Source organism: Lissotriton helveticus, chromosome 5_1 (assembly GCF_964261635.1).
Source record: "Lissotriton helveticus chromosome 5_1, aLisHel1.1, whole genome shotgun sequence".
NCBI lineage: Eukaryota > Metazoa > Chordata > Amphibia > Caudata > Salamandridae > Lissotriton > Lissotriton helveticus.
The window spans coordinates 2115119836-2115139018 of record NC_136065.1 but is presented as its reverse complement, the minus strand read 5'-3'; the positions used below and the strand labels follow the sequence as shown (position 1 = coordinate 2115139018).

The following is a 19183-nucleotide window of genomic DNA, read 5'->3' as shown; positions in this document are numbered from 1 at the left end:
CGAAAAGTCAGAAGATTTCAACCAGGCAGACCTCCTAGTAGCGACAGCAGTGCCCATAATGCGTGCTACAGAGTCTACAGTATCCAAACCGCTCTGAATGACCTGGCGAGCCGCCGCCTGAGCGTCAGAGATGACTTCCTCAAAATCCTTCCTGCTGTCATCAGGAATTTTTGGAACAAGAACACGCAAAGAGTCCATCAGCGCGTGTAAATATCTCCCCATCAAGCAAGTGGCATTTGATGACTTCAATGCCATACTGGCAGAGGAGAAGGACTTCTTTGCCACCTGATCCTGCTTCTTTGCCTCCTTCTCAAAAGGAACCTGAGGGAAAGCACTAACGTTCTTTTTGGAGCATGCAGCCTGAATGACCAAACTCTCCGGTGAAGGGTGAGAGGTTAAAAAGGCAGGATCCTCAGGGGCAACCCTGTATCTTCTGGCTACACTTTTAGAGACAGCTGGAGCCGACAAAGGATTTTTCCACACCTCTAGAATGGGCTCTGTCAGAGCATCATTGAAAGGAAGAAGAGGTTCCACCACTGAACTCGGAGAATGCAATACTTCAGTCAGAATATTAGATTTGAATTCTGCTGTAGGCAAAGTCAACTTAAGGAGACTGGCAGCCTTCCTCATAATTAAATGATAGGGTTGAACGTCCTTAGAAGGAGTGCTAGAACCTGATGGTAACTCCCACTCTGGAGAGAAATCCAGGCTTCCTGCGTCTGCCAAATCCTCAAAAGCATCTTCATCCAATTCACCCTCTTCAACTTCAGATTGTGAATCCAAAAACCTCCTTTCATCCAGAAGGCGTTGAGCCTCTCTTCTGGACCTCATCTTGACCCGTTTTGCTATCGGATCCACCATCGGCTCAGACGGATTCGGAATCGACGTCGGGATCGAACCCGAAGGCTCAGAGGGATGTGTTCGAGGACGACTCGGAGCAGGCGAAGCCGGAACCGGCGTCGACGGCTTCGGTGGAGCCGGAAAATGCCACGGCGGCGTCGGATCCGGCATGTAAGGCATAAATGGAGCTGGAGGGTAGGAGTGAGGGACTCCTAAGCTAAAAGCTAAAGGACCCATGGGACCCGAAGGTGCACCAGAGGGGTACCACGCCCTCGAAAAGACTCCGTACATCGCGTTGAGAAACGCAGAAGGGTCCTGGCCTGGGGCAGGAAATGGTGGATGAAAACCTTCAGGCCTGTCCTGAGGAGCTTTCGGATTCGGCTCACTTAAGGGCGCGGAACTCCCATCCTCACGAAGCTCCTCCTCATCTCGGGCCGGGGGCGGGGCCGGAGACGGACTCGGAGCCGGATTCGGAGACGGAGACGGAGACGGCGCCCGTGACTCAGAAGGGGAGGCCTCACCTTCAGGTTCTGGATCCGAAACATCAAGGGTCACCACCTTCGAACGTACCTTCTTCGGTGACCTCGACCTCGTACCCGACTCCTTACCAGAACGACGTCGGGACTCATGTCTCCTCTTCTTATGTTTCCTCTTTTTCGAAACACGATCAGAAGCCGACTTCGAAGAAGACCTTCCTCGAGATCCAGACCTCGATCTCGATCTCGACTTCGACCTCGCCCTTCGAGAACGAGATCTCGACGACTTCTCCTTCCCAGCTTTCATCTTAGCCACCAACAGCTTCGCCTCTGTTTCTCTCAGGGCTTTCGGGTTCATCTTCTTACACGAAGAGCAGTCATCCACATCATGGTCCGAGCTCAAGCACCAGATGCAGTCGCTGTGAGGGTCGGTGATGGACATCATCTTGCCACATTCTCTGCATGGCTTAAATCCGGTCTTTTTAGAAGACATTGTCGAAGAAACGGGATACAAAGAAGCAGAAAAAGGTAACAATATAGGCAACAAAGTATCCGTTGGCTACAGAGATTCCCGATAACCGTTAGCGTCGACGACGCAGAAAAAAGGGAACTGATGTCATCACGCCGGCGTGGGCCTATTATAGGCGTCGGTGACGTCAGCGGAGTCGCGAGCGAGGTCGTGTCTCTATGACGTCAGGAGTCCACGTCGGCGCGAGGCTACGAAAAAAGAATTTCCGAATGTTGCTGACGCAAGGGGTATTCACAAGGTGAGGAATCCACACGGCAGATGTATCTATCAGAAACTGGCATTTGTACACCAAGTGAGGTTAACGCAAGAGGACAATCGAGCAAGACCCACACAACTGCACAGAAAGTCAGGAACAATTATAAGCAGAGAATGTTCAAACCCTATACAATTACTTCCATACGGACTTGAAAATTAAGGCCTCACACGAACCAAAGTGGTTGCACCCAAATGGATTAATTTATTGGAACAATATAGAAATGTGGAATAGCCTTTTTCCTCAAGAACCTAATTAAAATAAAGATGAGTTAATACATCAAACAGATTGCCCTAAAAACGAAAGGCATACATTTAAAAATAGGAGTGTGTACCTGTGCAAAATACCCATGTACCATCCTAGAGCCCTTAAATTTGCCACTCATTTTACACCTATTTCGTAAAAGCCTGTATACGACAAGCCTACAATTTTTTGCCTTTCTTGAAATTTGTTTGGTAAATTGTCTTGTTCTCCCAAATATCTAGTCAATTGAAGATCCAATTGGAAAAATTGGAACATGTGGAAGGAGCATTTAAATTCACCTTCTTCTGCTTGTCACATCTTTCAATGGCACGCCGTCGAGAAAGATCATCCAGCAACCAGTCTAAAGACTCTTTCTTCTTTTGGATATCCTGGTCAAGACCAAAAGCATTCTTGTCTGCAAATTACAAAAAATTAAGGTGTGAAATTTCAGCAGAGGTTCTACTTTTATGTTGAGGGCCACATCAGTGACAACATTCTGCATGGGTGTCAGCACAGCATCATTAACACTAGCGGGACTTCTGAAACACTGTAAGAGAAGTGTGCAGCTCTTAAAATACGCAGTCTATCAAGACCAAGTAGAAAAAATAACTTCGGAAGTGGCACGGGACAGAAGGTTGTTATGAATAATTGATGACATGAGACATTGCGTAAATAAACAAAAGACATACTCATTTTGCGACTGACTTGGCTGTCGAGACTGAACCTTTGGACGTCACTGGATATGGCTTTTTCAGACCCAAGACGCACAAGATTGATGTCCCCGCAGTTTCCTAAAAAAAAAATAATAATAATAATAAGACTGCCCAAAGGCCTCTACAGTTGTCATAACTAAATAAGCATTAATAAACTCTGATCGTGCCTTGTACTTTAGGCACAGCTTAGAGAACAGATGGCGTTACCTTCCTTGGCTCTTTCTGTGCCCTCAGATGCACAGCATGACATCAGTAATAGTGTGCAGGTTCCTAACATGAAACCTACAACCTAGATGTTAAAGAGGCTACTCGACAGAGGGAGGGCAGGGAGTAATGTGCTGTTTGAAGTGGTATCAACTACAAAGGTAAGTAACGTGTTCTTTTGCTTGATGTTTCGAATCGTAGCTTTGGAATAGATACCAAAGCAGTGACTTCAAAAGAATTGAGGGTTTGTGCAGTGGACTTAGGCAAAAATGCCCTGCGGGATAGAATGGGCAACATGTTCTTCCCTCCGGGGCTGGCTGTAAAGGCTGCAGTGATTAATGAAGGTGTGCACTCATGTTGCAGCCTGGCAGAAGTTAAGACAGGCACTCCACGTGGCAAAGCAGTGGTTGCAGCCTTAGCCCTCGTGGAATGGGTGGACAGCCCTTGCGGAGCTGCTTTTTGGCAAGTGCACAGCAGATCTTATGCAGAACACAACCCAGCAAGAAAGTCTTCTTTTGTGTAGTCTTCACTTTCTTCACCCAGGAGAACTCCATAAAAATCTGATTGTCCACTCAATGGTCCAGTACCATCAAATCAAGGATTTGTAATGCGTGGCAAATCATCGGTGAGGCTCTCAAGCCGCTGAAGGAAGAGGGAGGTGGATTGTAGGTGTATATTTGGTTGGTGGAATGTCAAGCATTTGTTGATGTAGTCTGGTTTGTCGTCGGGCAGGGCTTAATATGTGAGGGGGTCAAAATCCTAAACTGGCATCTCTTCTGGATTGGGAGCAAGTGAAGCTTCCTGAGGTGCGATGTGATGTGGGTCCATCTAGAGAGGTTGAGGATGAGTCTGAAGCCAGAGTTTTGTACGGCCTGTAGTCTCTTTAGGAGGCGTTCGGTGATTCCTACGCAAAATGCATTACCATAGTCCCGCCTGCTGGTGATGAGGGCCTGCGTGACGTTCCTTCTGGTGGTGACAGAGCCACCTGAAGATCTTTTGGAGCATGCATAGGTTGTGGAAGCAGGCGGATGAGACGGCATTTACCTGCTTCTTCATGGAAAGCTTGCTGTCCAAGATGATGGCGAGGTTGCGGGCATGGTCCATCGGGGCAGGGGATGGGCCAAACTCAGCAGGCCACCATGGACTGTTCCATAGAGAGGTGTGTTTCCAAAGATGAGTACTTGTATCTTGTCAGTGTTGAGCTTAAACAGTTGTCCTTCATTGAGTCGGTGACGTTTATCATACCTCTGTTGAAGTTAGCCCTGGTAGTAGAGAGGTCTTCTTACAGTGAGATGATGAACTGGGTGTCGTCAGCATAGGAGATGATGTTGAGTCCGTGTGATCAGACGATGCAGGCCGGTGGGGGGAGTGGGGCATGTACATGTTGAAGAGGGTGGGGCTGAGGAATGATCCTCTGGGGTCGCCGCAGATGATCTTTCTTGGATTCCAAGGTGAGCGGTGGGAGTCTGATTCTCTGGGTCCTTCTGGTGATGTGATCTATTTGAGGGTGTCTCCCTGGATTCCGATGTGGGGGAGTCCGTTGATAAGGATGTGATGGGAGATGGTGTCGTAGGTAGCCGACAGGTCCAAGAGAATGAGGGCTGCCATTTTGCCTAAGTCCAGGAGGGCCTTAATGCAGTCTGTAGCTGCCTCGGTGCTGTGGTTGCTTCGGAATCCGGATTAAGAGTGGTCCGGGAGGTTGTTGTGTTCTAGGTGTTTAGTGAGTTGTTTGTGGATTCCCTTCTTGAGAACCTTACTGGGAAGGGGAGCAGGGAGATGGGACAGTAGTTCTTTGGTTCTGCAGGGTCGGAAGATGGTTTCTTCAGGAGGGGCCTCACTTCATCATGTTTCCAGTCCTCAGAGAAGGAGGCCGAGGTGATGGAGGTGTTCAGGACTTTCTAGAACTCGTCACCAATCGTCTTGCTCTCGAGGTTGAGAACATGGTGGGGAACGCGGTCCATGGGTGCACCCAGGTTCACAGTGTTTATAATGGAGATAGTGGCTGGAGTTGTTTGAGGGTCCCAGTTGGTGATCAGATGTTCGACGCTTGAGTTCGTGAATGTGAGCAGGCAGATGCTGTCAGCGGCGGTGGGTTGAGGTTTTAAGTTCTTGCAGATGGCAGAGATCTTGTTGTGGAAGAAGTTTGCTAGGGTGTGTCACAGTTCTTGGGTGGGGGGTGATGCAGTTCTCGGCAGATGCGGGGTTGGATAACTCCTTCACAATATCTAAGAGCTCCTTGCTGGCTTCTATGCGGTCTGCTAGGGTGCTCTTTGTTTCTTTCAGGAGGCAGTGGTACAGGCAGAGTGCTGTCCTGAAGGGGTTATGGTCTCTTGTCTCTTATTTGGTGCGCCACTTCCTCTGGATGCCAGCAGCTGCGCTTGGTGGATATGAACTCAGCAGTGAACCAGCTGGCTCCTCCGGCAGGTCATTTGGATTAGGCTGGCTTGGTGGGGTGACTGTGTTGCCGCATTTAGTGATTCACTGGAAGAAGTTCTTGGCAGCCTGTTCTAGGTTGGCTGTTGTGTCTGGGAGGTGTGCATTAAAAGCCTGGGGGGGGGGGGGTTTAGGTCTGGGGGTAAGTGCCAGTGTTAGTAGGACCTGCGATGGTGAAGTGGACGCTGTAATGGTCGGTCCAGGTGAGCTGAGAGACGTGGTTGTACTTGACTTTGTCGCTAGATGTGAAGATGGAGTTGAGCGTTTGTCCTTCCGGCGTAGAGGGCGTTGCCGGATTCCAGTCTGCTCGTTAGGAGTGCGTGGGTGACCGTCTTACTGCATTCGGGGGGGATACACTTGAAGGTCTTGCGGAAGATACGGAGGGAGGTGGAGGTGACGGCATTGATCTGGTGTGTCATGGTGAGGGAGGAGACTAGGATGATGCCGAGGTTTCGGGCATGGTCTGATGGAGTGAGTGGGTTTCCAAGGGCAGAAGGCCACTAGGTGTTGTCCCAGGCGGTGGAGAAGGGTCCAAGGACGAGGACCTCTGTCTTCTCCGGGTGGAGCATCAGGCAACTGTTATTCATCCAGGCAGCGACAGCCTTCATTCTTTCCTGGAAGCTGACTCTGGTGTCTTTGGGATTCTTTGTGAGGGAGAGGATGAGCTGGGTGTTGTCGGCGTTGGATACTATGCTGAGCCCATGCTGTCTGACGATGGCTGGCAAGGGGGGCCATGTAGATGTCGAAGCGCGAGGGGCGAGCGAGGATCTTTGTGGTTCTCCACAGTTCATCTCTGTGGGGTCGGAGGAGAAGGGTGGAAGTCTGATCCTTTGGGTTCTGCCAGAGAGAAAGGAGCGGATCCAGTCGGGGCTGTTCCTCGTATGCCGGCATCGTGGAGTCTGGCTGCGAGAGTGCGGTGTGAGACGGTGTTGAAGGCTTCGAAGAGGTCTAGTAGGATGAAGGCCGCAGTGTGGCCCTGGTCAAGTAGCATGCGGATGTCATCGGTGGCGGCAAGGAGGGAGGTCTCAATGTAGTGGTTGCTGCGAAATCCGGACTGGGAGGAGTTGGGGATGGCATTCTCTTCGATGAAGGTGGTCAGCTGGGCGTTGACAAATCTCTCAGAGCCTTTGGCTGTGAATGGAAGGATAGAAATGGGGTGGTAGTTTTTCAGGTCTGTCGGGTTGGCCAAGGGTTTTTTGAGGAGGGGTTTGACCTCTGCCTGTTCCAGTCGTCAGGGAAGATGCCGGATTAGAAGAAGGCGTTAATGGTGCTATGGTGGCCACATCTCTAGATATGCGGTGGGCAACAGGACAGTGCCTTTAATTCAGACTTCTCAAATGTGAAACTATGGCTGCGTTACATCGACAATCGACAATAAGCTTAATGACAACAAACATAATATTCACTTGTCTCTGAATACGAGTAGACGGTTCATCGAATTTCGTGATCTCATGGTCACAGCACACCAGGGCAAACTAGTCTTTTCCGTAAAGCCACTGTGGGTAACACTCTCCTCCATGTCCTCAGCAGTCACCCTGACAATCTGAAGTGGAGCATTCCCTATGGCGAACTGCTGAGAGTGAGAAGGAAATGTAGTACCGAAGCAGCATTTATTGCAGAACAGGGCAGCATGATCAAACGATTTCTAAGTAGAGTTTACCCGATGTGGGTACTAGAAAGAGCACTTGAAAAAGGTGAGCTAAGTTAGTAGATCACAAACCCTGGAGGTACCCGAGAATGTAACCAAAGACATCAGCACCTCTGACTAAGAAGTAACTAGAGTTATCATGACAGACAATAGGAACGCGCAACAAATACAGAAGATCCTAGCAGACAATTGGGATATCCTGACCAGTGATCCAATTATGGTCATAACCTCCAGACTAGACCTAGAATTACATACAAGAAAGGCCAAAGTCAGAGATATTCTGGTACATAATGACATCACACTGGTACTTCCACACGAGTACCACAACCTCATGGTTACAAGTATCAATGTGCCACTTGGTATGTATATACACCGACAGTGTATTACCACTACGGTAATTACAGTTCCCTAAGCTACATGCCCCACCTATGTTACAAATCTTGGTCATTGCCTGCGTAGGCATACTATTGGGTACCAACGTATACTCTGACCCATAGGGGGACTGCTGTCATGTGTAAACTCCCTTGTACACTTATATACTACACTCATGGTTTACTCTATATTAGGTACCTTTACATTCAGCTTGGGGCTTGATTATCACATGAGCTAACACTTGTTGGTAAAAATCGACTAAACCACGTATATCTATATTTACAACTGTATTGATCAGCAATATATTGCATTATGTAATAGCAATGCTCAAAGTTCTCTGTTGATATTGAGTAGAGAGACCCCTTGTTACTATAAGGGTTAGTTTTACTTTGCTTTGGCTTATTTCACCATGCTAAGATGGCCTCCATGTTTACCCTAGAGTCCTTCCTTTGTGTTTTCTTGCGTCTATGTAATGCAACCTGATTTTCTGCTCATTGTGTGATCAAGACAGCTAGTCTGTCGAAACGCGTAACCGAGAATAACCTGTAGTTTGGCATATTCCTGAGCATGCGTCATAATTGATCGTTGTGTGGTAAACATTCACCATCTGGCTCCGCCGGCGTGACGCACCACCTGCCAATGGGCCAGGATACCGGAAGGAGTAACTTATATATACATATATATATAAAAAAAGACAATTCCCTTGCAGGCATAGAGTGACGCATAAATTATGCAAAAACGAAGGAGAGAACTCTGGGTAGTTCCCAAGTTTATGTGGAAGGCAGCTCCTGTATAGAGCACCCTCAACACCAGCGACACTCAAATTTGCTCACCTCAAATGTATGCTTTTGTATCAAACTATATAAACATAGGATGAGCACAGTGCTATCCACGACGAGCTGTAAAATGACAAAAGCCATTAACCACTCCAGGCACAATATTACAGCTTTGGATTGGTAGTCAAGTCAAGTCAAAATACACTTTATTCGATTTTTGTTAAAATCATAAAAGGCAAGATACAATACAAAACAAATTTTAAAAAACACATCAGTGAATTTGATTACCAATTATGACAATAAATTATTAATCTCATTGTTTCCTAATGTTTATAAATAATTAAAATTGGTTACTGATAAAACTGTATTTAAAATAAGATTAAAATAAAGCACTCCGGGGAATTCTTTTGTTCCTTAATCTGAAGGCGGCTGTTAGGAAGCATGCAACACTAAAAATGGTATGGATGTCCGCTAGTGATTGGAGGAAAATTAGCGCTGGCCTTACTTGAGTAAAGCCAGCAGCCTTCAGGACAGGTAATAAATATTTTGCCCTCTGCGGTATACAAACCACAAAAAAATATTAAATGGAGGGTATCCTGGTTCGAAAACTGGTCACAATCACAGGGCGGACCGTCTTCTGGTTTTGTCCACACGGGGAAACTACCAAGTGAATAGTGAATCAAGTTCATCCTAAATTTTGTTCACAAGAATCTATGGAGTGGGTTGGTAACAATTTTTAAATATGGTTCCAGAGATGAGGTAGTGGTTAAAACCATGTAAGCTCTTACAGAGGGTTTCCTTAATTCCAACTCCTCTCTCTCCAGGCAAGCCCTCTACAGATATTCCTGCTTAATCCACCTGATGTCTTCCCTTCTGATGTTAGTTGGAACAGTAAAAAGCTCCGGTCTCCCAAGCATAGCAAATGCAGCTCTGATGTATTTCAACCAAGGTATTTTCATGGCCTGGTCCCTGGAGGTTACATCTTTGAGGATAGCATGGTTGAGTGTTAACTCGGGGTTCAACCATGTTTTAGCCCAAAAAAGTGGGGCTAGTTTCAGTTTATCAGTAATATAGGTCAAACCCATTTCCTCATGAATCGTAAAAGTAGGGGTGGATTTGGGGACAGATAAAAATTGTCTAATGAGCCCATTTTCCACCCTCTGGATTTTATCCAGATTTACATATCCCCACAAGGCAGACCCATACATGGCAATTGGGGTGCACTTGCTGTTGTATACCTTTATCACTGCCTCCATTGGTTTGGCCCCTAGTCTTTTTGTAAAAGCCAACAGGGCTGATGTTGATCGGGCTAAGCTTCTGCTCTTTGCCTTAATCTGGGGGACCCAGGAACCTCTCTGATCAAACAGAAACCCCCAGGTATGGGAAAACAGGGACCATGGAAAGAACCTCACCCTTACAAATAAAAGATTTTGCATGCAACTTATTTCCTTTGCGGCCTACAATCATGGTGTGCGACTTGATTACGTTAACTTTTAAGTCAAGATTCGCCATAAAGGAGCCAAATCGGTCCAAAAGGGCCTGTAGACCAATGCCCGTACGGGCAATTAACACAGCATCGTCCGCGTATAGGAGTGCCGGAACCTGCTCTCCTCCTATACGCGGCACGTCGGCCATCCCTGCTTCCAGGTATTTCCCCAGCCCATTTATATAGATGGTAAAGAGAAGGGGGGCCAGGATGCAGCCCTGGCGCACCCCTTTCTCAGACCTGAAACTGTCCGTGCACCTGCCGTCCCTAGAGACCCTTATTTTAGCTGAGAGGTCCTGATGCAAACTAGCAATGAGAGCTACTAAATGTGCCTCTATCCCAATCTCAAGTAAAAGGGACCATAGCTTAGACCTGTTCACCAGGTCGAAGGCCGAGGAGAGGTCCATAAAGGCCAAATATACTGACCCCTCCCCGGCCACCGTGTATTTAGAGACCAACAAATGCAGATTTGAACATTGTTCCAGGGTGCCCCGCTTTTCTCGAAACCCATATTGGATATTCGAGAGCCCCCCGCACATCTCTAGATTTTCCCTCAGTTTGGCTAATAAGACTCTGCCCAAGATCTTAAAGGCAGAATCGATGAGGGAAATAGGGCGATAACACCCAGGATCCTCCCGCTTTCTCTTTTTAAAAATGGGTACTATGATAGATGTTGCCCATGTATCAGGGAAGGTCCCTTCATTTATTGCCCTAAAGACTCTAGTTAAAGCTTTAGACCAAAGTGTCGGGGAGTATTTAAAAAAGTCCGCCGGCACACCGTCGGGGCCAGGCGCCTTGTTTTTAGTAGACTCCATTATTGCCTTGTGGACCTCCTCCTCAGTAAACTCCACTGCGTGTGAGTAGTAGCCCCCTCTGTAGTTCTAGCTGTTACACTGCACTTACCGCCATATACATTGCTAAAATGCTGGACCCACTTCTCATCAGGGATCACACAGTCTAAGACAGTGTTATCGTCCCCCGAAAAGAAAGAATGGTTTATAATGTCCCAAAATCGCTTGCTATCTCTGAGGACATCTGTAGTGAGGAGATCGTTCCATGCATTATTTTTGATCGCCTTTTTCCTCTCCTTAATATTTGCTTTGTATTCCCGCCTCAAGTTAGAAATAAGGACCTTGTCCCTTACATTAGCCTTTAAGGCTCGTTTCAAGGATCTATGCGACCGTGAACATTTGGTATCAAACCATTTAAGAGGCTTCGGAGGGAATCGTGATGGGGGGTCATGAGGTCCCTGGCAGTTTGTACACAAATAGAGTCAAAAGCTACTATAATTTGGGGGTTAGGGGTGGTTAGGTTCATACAAATTTCAAGTGACCCCTCAATTTTAGGCAATAAGGTATCCATGAACGTTTCCTGCACAACCCTGCCCCATTTAAGCCGTCTGCCCTGGTCACTCCGTCTGCCCTGGTCACTTTGGATTGGTAAAATACCAGCCAAGCCGAAGCCAAACCTGGAATGAATTTTACAGCTCGGGGTGGATAGCACTGTGCTAATCCTATGCTTAAAGACTTTGCTGCACAAATGGCAAAAGACTTTGTCCATTTCTATCTTGGCACTGTGCTAATCCTATGCTTACAAACTTTGATAGAAAAGCAGACATTAGAGGTGAGTAAATTTAGAGTGTCGCTGGTGTTGAGGGTGCTCTATACAGGAGCTGCCTTCCACCTAAACTTGGGAACTACCCAGATATATATATATATATATATATATATATATATATATATATATATATATATATATATATATATATATATATGTACACATTCAGTGGAAAAACAAAGATTAGAGTGGTGTCATAGTTAGATTATAGTGTCAACTAAAACATGAAATTTTAAACTGAAAAACCACTGGGCATGACCAGTTATAATTAACTAAAGTAACTATAACTCACGCCCCCATCATACCGTGCTTATGACCTCACAGATAGCATTACTGAGGTCATATTCAATGATATTACTTATGACAACACCGATATCGCAAATGACATAATGGATGACAAGACTGGGCACTGAGGGTGGCACAAGTTCTAGTTAGCTCCGTAAACTAACTGGTAGACATTTGCACCCAGCTGCAACATCCCTTTAACCTTTTCTTTTTTTTCTTCCAGTGAATACACACATATATAGCATAGCGTTTAATATATATATATATATATATATATAGATATATATATATAGATATATACATATCCACCGAATCGGCTCTCAAAAATGCAGACCCCTGGCGCTCCACTCGCCGGTGCAATACTCCTCGGCAGAGCCAAGCCTTAATTTATTTCACACACCTCTTCGACTGAAGAAATGAGTACGCACTCACAAAGGTTCTCTTCTTTTTCCCAATATTTTATTTCACAGTTGTTAACCAGCGTATTCACAAATCATTCCGACGCGTTTCGCTACAAACGTGTAGCTTGCTCACGGTTAATACAATAGTAAGGTTTGGTCCCTCCTATTTCTACGGAGGTTCCCGCCAAACATTCTCTTACGCAAAGCATCACTTCCTGTTTTTTTACTAACAGGAAGTTGTTTGGGAAATGTAGTTTTGTTATTACTTGTTCATTGGATCGGTATGTTACGAACACTCTCTAGATAATGTAATTTTTCAACAGTGTTCGTAACATACCGATCCAATGAACAAGTAATAACAAAACTACAGGAAGTGATGCTTTGCGTAAGAGAAACGCGTCGGAATGATTTGTGAATACGCTGGTTAACAACTGCGAAATAAAATATTGGGAAAAAGAAGAGAACCTTTGTGAGTGCGTACTCATTTCTTCAGTTTTCTTTTTTATCAATTAGAGTTGCATTGGTAATTAAAAAGTAGCTCCAAAAATCATTTAAAAAATTGGGAGCAAAAAGAAAGAATGGTGGAGTGGACGGGAGACAAAGCAACACAGAGGGCAGGGGAATGAAGGGCACAGGCGAGAGGACAAATTGAAGGACTGGGTGAGGAGAGCATAACAGGCAAAAGGACAATGTGGAGGGCTGGATGAGGGGAAGGACACAAGAGAGATCAACGTTTAGCAGAGGGTGGATGAAGAGGAAAGAGCAAGAGAGGACAACAACAAGAACTGGATGAGGAGTGAGAAAAGCACACAGGCGACAAAACAATGTGGAGCACTGGGGGTGTACAGGGAAGCACACCAAGAAGACAGTTGCAAAACACATGCACTCTCATGGAGTGCTTTACGATAAAGAAAAATAGAGCTCCCTAGCAATGGCCCTCAACTAAATTTTAGCCACCCGTGGTGCTATATAAGGTAAACCAAAAGCGTAAATGAATGCTGAGTGCAGACACTTGGTGCGGATGCATCTCACAAGATCCCATACCTTGAGCATGATTTTTGTCCTTGCATTTCTCTTTGAAACCCAGGATTATTTTCTTCATAAGCTCGTCAATACTTGCATTGGATGGGGCACACACCAGGATGCGGTTCCGTTTGTTCTTTAGATTCATGTTTGGTGCTTTATCATTAGGCGGATTCTAAGAGGCGGGAAGGAAAAAGACAGTTATTTCTGGAGCGAAGAAGTACTCATGGAGTATGTTTGACAAGCAATGTAAGGGGCACATGAATGGAAGGTACATTGCTATGAATAATTCTTTGAAGGGATGGGGTTATTTTACCACAGAAAAAGGGTTACTGGCATTTTCTAAATAGAAAAATATCTGTATGGGGCATATTTTAAAACACAGTTTGCATAAAGGTGCATTCCTTACTCCCAAATAAAACCGGTGTGGCCGAAAGTGAGCATGCAAACTGAAATTGCTCTTGGCTCACAGGGAACCACAGGTAGCGCATGTGGGCCAGCAGGACGGGGCTGTGGAAACATGCGTCCTGTAGGTCCAATCAATTAGGTTGTGTGACCCGACCTCTGGCTGGTGGTCCCATATGTGCAGAAAAAGAAAGACAGTGGTTATCTCTTCAAAAACTCAGTTAATCTAGGAGTTTAAGAAACGTTTGGCTCTCTGTAAACAAGATCACAAGTTGCAGAAGAATTCCATCGGCAAATAATGTAATAGTCACAAAATGGAGTTTGTATGTTAAATTATTACATGTGTCTGATGAGCCCAAAATTAATTTAGAATGGAAATTTACCATCTCACAGAGTCTCCAGGAAATCATGGTGGACAAGTTACCCAACCACCTTCTGACTAATGAGCCCAACAGGAAAAATGCTCCATCACCAAACTGCTTGGAAACCTCTTAACGAGAACTACAAGCTACCAATACAAGCAGGAAAGAGGCAGCCCAAGGGCCAAATGGGCTACCAGCAACAATTTTTAAGGTGCAACCAAGTTATTAGCTATAAACGTTTAAAAATCAGTTTGAGAGATGCCGTTAACACGGGCAACGTGACAACTTCTTGACACAGCTTGCATTTATGCCCAATTTTCAAGGAAGACTACAAACAAGATCCTGCTAACTACAGATCGATTCTCCTTTTGTATGTAGACTAAAAAGTAGTTTGCATCTCTATCACCAGAGAATTTAAGGAAATGGACAATAGAAAAAGCCTTATTTCCTCGATTACATACAGGCTTTCTGTCAAATGGCACCATAAACAGCATTAAAGCATTAGCTCTTCTAAACCATAAAACAATATGCAGTAGGGGCAACCTATGTGTCTGCTTTACAGAATTAGAAAAAGCTTTACCGCTGTAAATAGAAATCTACTGAAGGCAAACTATTCCATTTGGGATTCCTGAAAGGTTTCTAAAGGTCGTCATGATCCTACACACAAACAATTGGATCCAGTTTAAAAGGGGAGATAACACAACCTTGACACATGATTTTATCAAAACAAAGGTTTAAAACAAGGATGTGCTTAGCCCCACTTTCATTTAACCTGTGCGTGGCAGACACTGAAGAAGCATTATAAACCCAAGAGCGTTTCCTCCTAAACTAAGCAGACATTCAGTATCTATCATTCAGTTTGCTGATGATACAGCACTGTTAGATCTTGCCAGCTACTAAGGCAATATGTTTACCTAATCTAAATTATGGGTCGGAAGCACTTTGTGGCAAAATGAATTCCTGGATAAACCAGGCCTGAAACAAATTGTTTAGAACCATCTTTTTGCCTATAGTCAAGACAAGCTTAGATTTGCATAGAATTCAATTCAATTGGTCAACCTTAGGCCATAAAGGAGTTTTATTAAGAAATTGGTTTCAACTGAGGCGAGCAGGGGAAAAGTCTGTTACAAATATTTTTCACCAAAAATGTGACATACTGTGCTAACTTGACAGCAGTTCCTGGCATGCTACAATAAATTGCATCCTACAACATCTAAAAATGATACCACTATGGGACCTAACTGTCTGACAATTCCTTTAAGTGTCTCCTAGGAAAATACATAATTTACAAATCTTGAGAAATGGATCTTAAAATATATAAATTAAAAAAATGTCAAATGCTTTCTTAGTACAACAAAAATTAAGCTGCGACAAGGTTAGACCTTACCATGACATATGTATATCATGGCATTTCAGACTTCAATATCTCAAATTGAGCTTCAGATTATTGGATTGGATGAAGTGAGACAATGTCAGTATGAAAGACAGAACGTTATATGCCACTTTAGCAGCTATAACAAAGAGAATTATATGTTGTTGTGAAGCTTAAAAAAACATGAAATGTCGTTAGTACCACTACGACATGAATTGGTCATAAAATATTGCAACACGGTTGAGGCTTGCTTTAACAGCATGAAAGGTATCTTAATAGCTCTGTGAATTATATAAACTTAATCCAAAAACATTGGTATACAGAGAATAAGGATCATTACTTCCTTCTCATGAATGTGGTTTCATATGTATTCTGTAATTTTTTATGGTACTGTATGTAAAACGGATGTACAAAATAAAAATGTTCGAATGAACAATGCGAAAGTTAATAAGTTATGGAGAAAACCAGCCTTACTCATGTATTCTGACCAGACTAGAAGTCTTTTGTCCGGCTGATGTTGAAACTGACTGCCTTACAAGGGTATAATCAACGTAACCTCTCCTCATCTTTGGTGGGATGGGGCAGAGTGAAAAAAACGAGAAGTGTAAGGAATATGCTACTTACCAGTATGCATCTGTTCTTGGCATGTAGGGCTGCTGACATTTATATCTATGCATAGATCGCCCCCTAGTGTTGGGTCCGGATGATTGCACATTGTTGTCCTGGAAGAGTCTTCGAAGTATCACGAGATAGGTGGCTCCTCCCTTGGACTACAGTGCGCATGGGCATCCTCTCCATCTTCAGATTGTTTTTCGTCATTGCGGCAGAGATGAAGTGTAATACAGTAAGTGATGACCATGCCTAAGAATGATTCCGAGTGCTACAGCTGCGAGAGGCACCGGGGAGGAGGGCGGGCGATATAAATGTCAGCAGCCCAACATGCCAAGAACAGATGCATAGTGGTAAGTAGCATATTCCGTTCGAGGCATGTGGGCTGCTGAATTTATATCTATGCATAGAACAAATAGCAGTATCCTCCTTAGCGGCGGTTGCCCGTGCCAGCTGCAGCAGTCTGAAAAAGAGTTCTGAGAACAGCCTGACCTACAGCAGCTTGCTGTTTGGAGTGTACATCCACGCAGTAGTCTTTGGTGAATGTGTGTATGGTGGTCCATGTGGCTGCTCTACATATATCCTCTAGAGGAATGTTACCTAGGAAAGCCATGGATGCGCCTAACTTGCGTGTGGAATGCGCTCTTGGGGGAACTGTTAATGTGAGTTTTGCTTTCTGATAACAGATTTGTATGCACTTAACGATCCATCTGGCTATACCCGACTTTGAAATGGCGTTGCCTTTTTGTTGTGGAGAGAAGGCAACAAACAGTTGTTTAGTCTTCCTGAAATCCTTTGTCCTGTCTATGTAATACAGGAGAGCTCTTTTGACATCTAGCGTGTGCAGTGCTCTGTCTGCTACCGAGTCTGGATTTGGGAAGAAAACGGGCAGTTCTATGGTTTGGTTAATGTGGAACTGCGACACCACCTTAGGCGTGAATTTCGGGTTGGTACGCAGCACCACCCGATTAGCATGAATCTGTATGAATGGCTCTTGGATAGTTAGGGCTTGAAGCTCACTAACTCTCCTGAGCGATGTGATTGCCACTAGAAAAGGCACTTTCCATGTTAGAAACTGTATCTCACAAGAGTGAAGAGGTTCAAAGGGTGGTCCCATTAGTCTGGTGAGAACTATGTTTAGATTCCAGACAGGTGAAGGAGGGTGTCTGGGAGGAATTACTCTCTTGAGGCCTTCCATAAAAGCTTTAATGGCTGGCACTCTAAAAAGAGAAAGATGCTGTCTGTTCTGAAGATAAGTTGCCATCGCGGCCAAATGTATCCTATATGCCAGATTGCATCTGTATAGGTGCAACAAGTAACATATAATGTTTTGTGTGGATGCATCTAGCGGATTAATGTCATTATGAGAACAGTAAGTGACAAATCGCTTCCATTTGGCCGCATAGCATGCCCTGGTGGTAGGTCTTCTTGCCTCCTTGATTATGTTCATACAGTCAGGGGGCAGGTTGAGGTAGCCAAACTCTATGACCTCAGGAGCCATATTGCAAGGCTCAACTGTTGCGGATCTGGGTGCTGAATGTCTCCACGGTTCTGAGTGAGGAGACTAGGCTTGAGTCGCAGCCGTTGGTGAGGCACCACTGAAAGTTCCAGGAACGTGGTGTACCACGCTTGCTGTGCCCACGTTGGAGCAACTAGGATGAGCGTCATGGAGTGCTGCCGCAGTTTGCGTGCCACTAGCGGTATGAGTGGTGCTGGAGGAAAAGCGTACGCAAATCTGCCTGACCAGTTCATCCATATCGCATTGCCCTGAGACTGCGGGTGTGGGAACCTGGCGGCGAAGGTTTGGCATTTTGCGTTTTCCTTTGTGGCGAATAGGTCTATCTCTGGATGACCCCACTGCTGGAAATATGGTTGGAGCACTGAGGAGTGTATCTCCCACTCGTGCATCTGGTAGCTGTGCCTGCTGAGCAGGTCCGCCATCTGGTTGTCTTTGCCTGGGAGATGTTCCGCCATGAGGAACATGTTCCTTTGAATGGCCCACTTCCACATGCTTTGGGCTAGATGAGACAATTGCGGAGAGTGGGTGCCTCCCTGCTTCTGGATGTAATACATGGCAGTCATATTGTCCGTCCGGATCAGCACGACTTTGTTGCACAGATGCAGCCTGAAGGCCTTCATTGCCATGAAAATCGCCATGAGCTCCAATAGGTTGATATGCATATTTTGCTGCTGGCTGTCCACAGTCCCTGCACTGTATAATGGAGGACATGCGCTCCCCAACCCTGGAGAGATGCGTCCGTTGTCAGCACTATCTGTGGCACAGGCTCTTGGAACGGTCGTCCCCTGCAAAGGTTTTGTGTGTTCCACCAATGCAGAGAGTTGTATGCACGACCGGTCACCAACACTACGTCTTTCAGATGTCCTTGAGCCTGGTTCCACTGTCGTGCTAGGCACTCCTGAAGCGGACGCATGTGTAGCCTGGCGTGGGGGACTATAAAGATGCAGGAGGCCATCATACCTATTAGTTGCATGAATACTTGCGCTGGGAGCGAGTGTTGGGGCCTGAACCTTTGGATGAGCAATTGCATGCTGTTGACTCTGGCAGAGTTTGGGTGCGCTGTCGCTGTCAGAGTATTGATTGTCGCACCCAGGTACTGTTGCACATGTGCAGGCTGAAGGTGCGATTTTGGGTAATTTAGCGAGAATCCTAGACTGTGTAGGAGGTGAATCGTGCGGGACATGTGGCTGGCACATTGCTGGGCTGACTTTGCCTGAATGAGCCAGTCGTCCAGATAAGGATAGACGTGGATGTGTTGTCTCCTTAGGTGTGCCGCCACTGTTGCTAAGCACTTTGTGAACACCCTGGGGGCAGTAGTGACCCCGAAAGGCAGGACCTTGAACTGGTAATGCTGGTTGTTTATGGTGAACCTGAGATATTTCCTGTGTGCTGTGTGAACGGGAATATGGAAATATGCGTCTTTTAGGTCTAGGGTTGCTAGGAAGTCTACCTGACTGAGCAATGGTAGAACTTGTTGTAAAGTCAGCATGTGAAAATGTTCTGACAAGATGTACTGGTTCAGGGGTCTGAGGTCTAGAATGGGTCTGAGAGACCCGTCCTTTTTTGGGATTAAGAAGTACAGTGAGTACACCCCTGTACCTCGCTGATGTAAAGGCA

General features: G+C 45.6%; 1 protein-coding gene across 1 annotated transcript in view; it reads right to left on the bottom strand.

Moving 5' to 3' along the window:
* The window catches only part of SETX (senataxin), a 570564-nt gene that overhangs the window by 105338 nt on the left and 446043 nt on the right, over positions 1-19183 (bottom strand). The window contains exons 14-16 of the mRNA XM_078646176.1: positions 13321-13474; positions 3031-3132; positions 2641-2756 (exon numbers count right to left, since the gene is read on the bottom strand). Of these exons, the coding sequence (XP_078502302.1) occupies positions 2641-2756; positions 3031-3132; positions 13321-13474 (372 nt within the window). The remainder of the gene's footprint in view (positions 1-2640; positions 2757-3030; positions 3133-13320; positions 13475-19183) is intronic.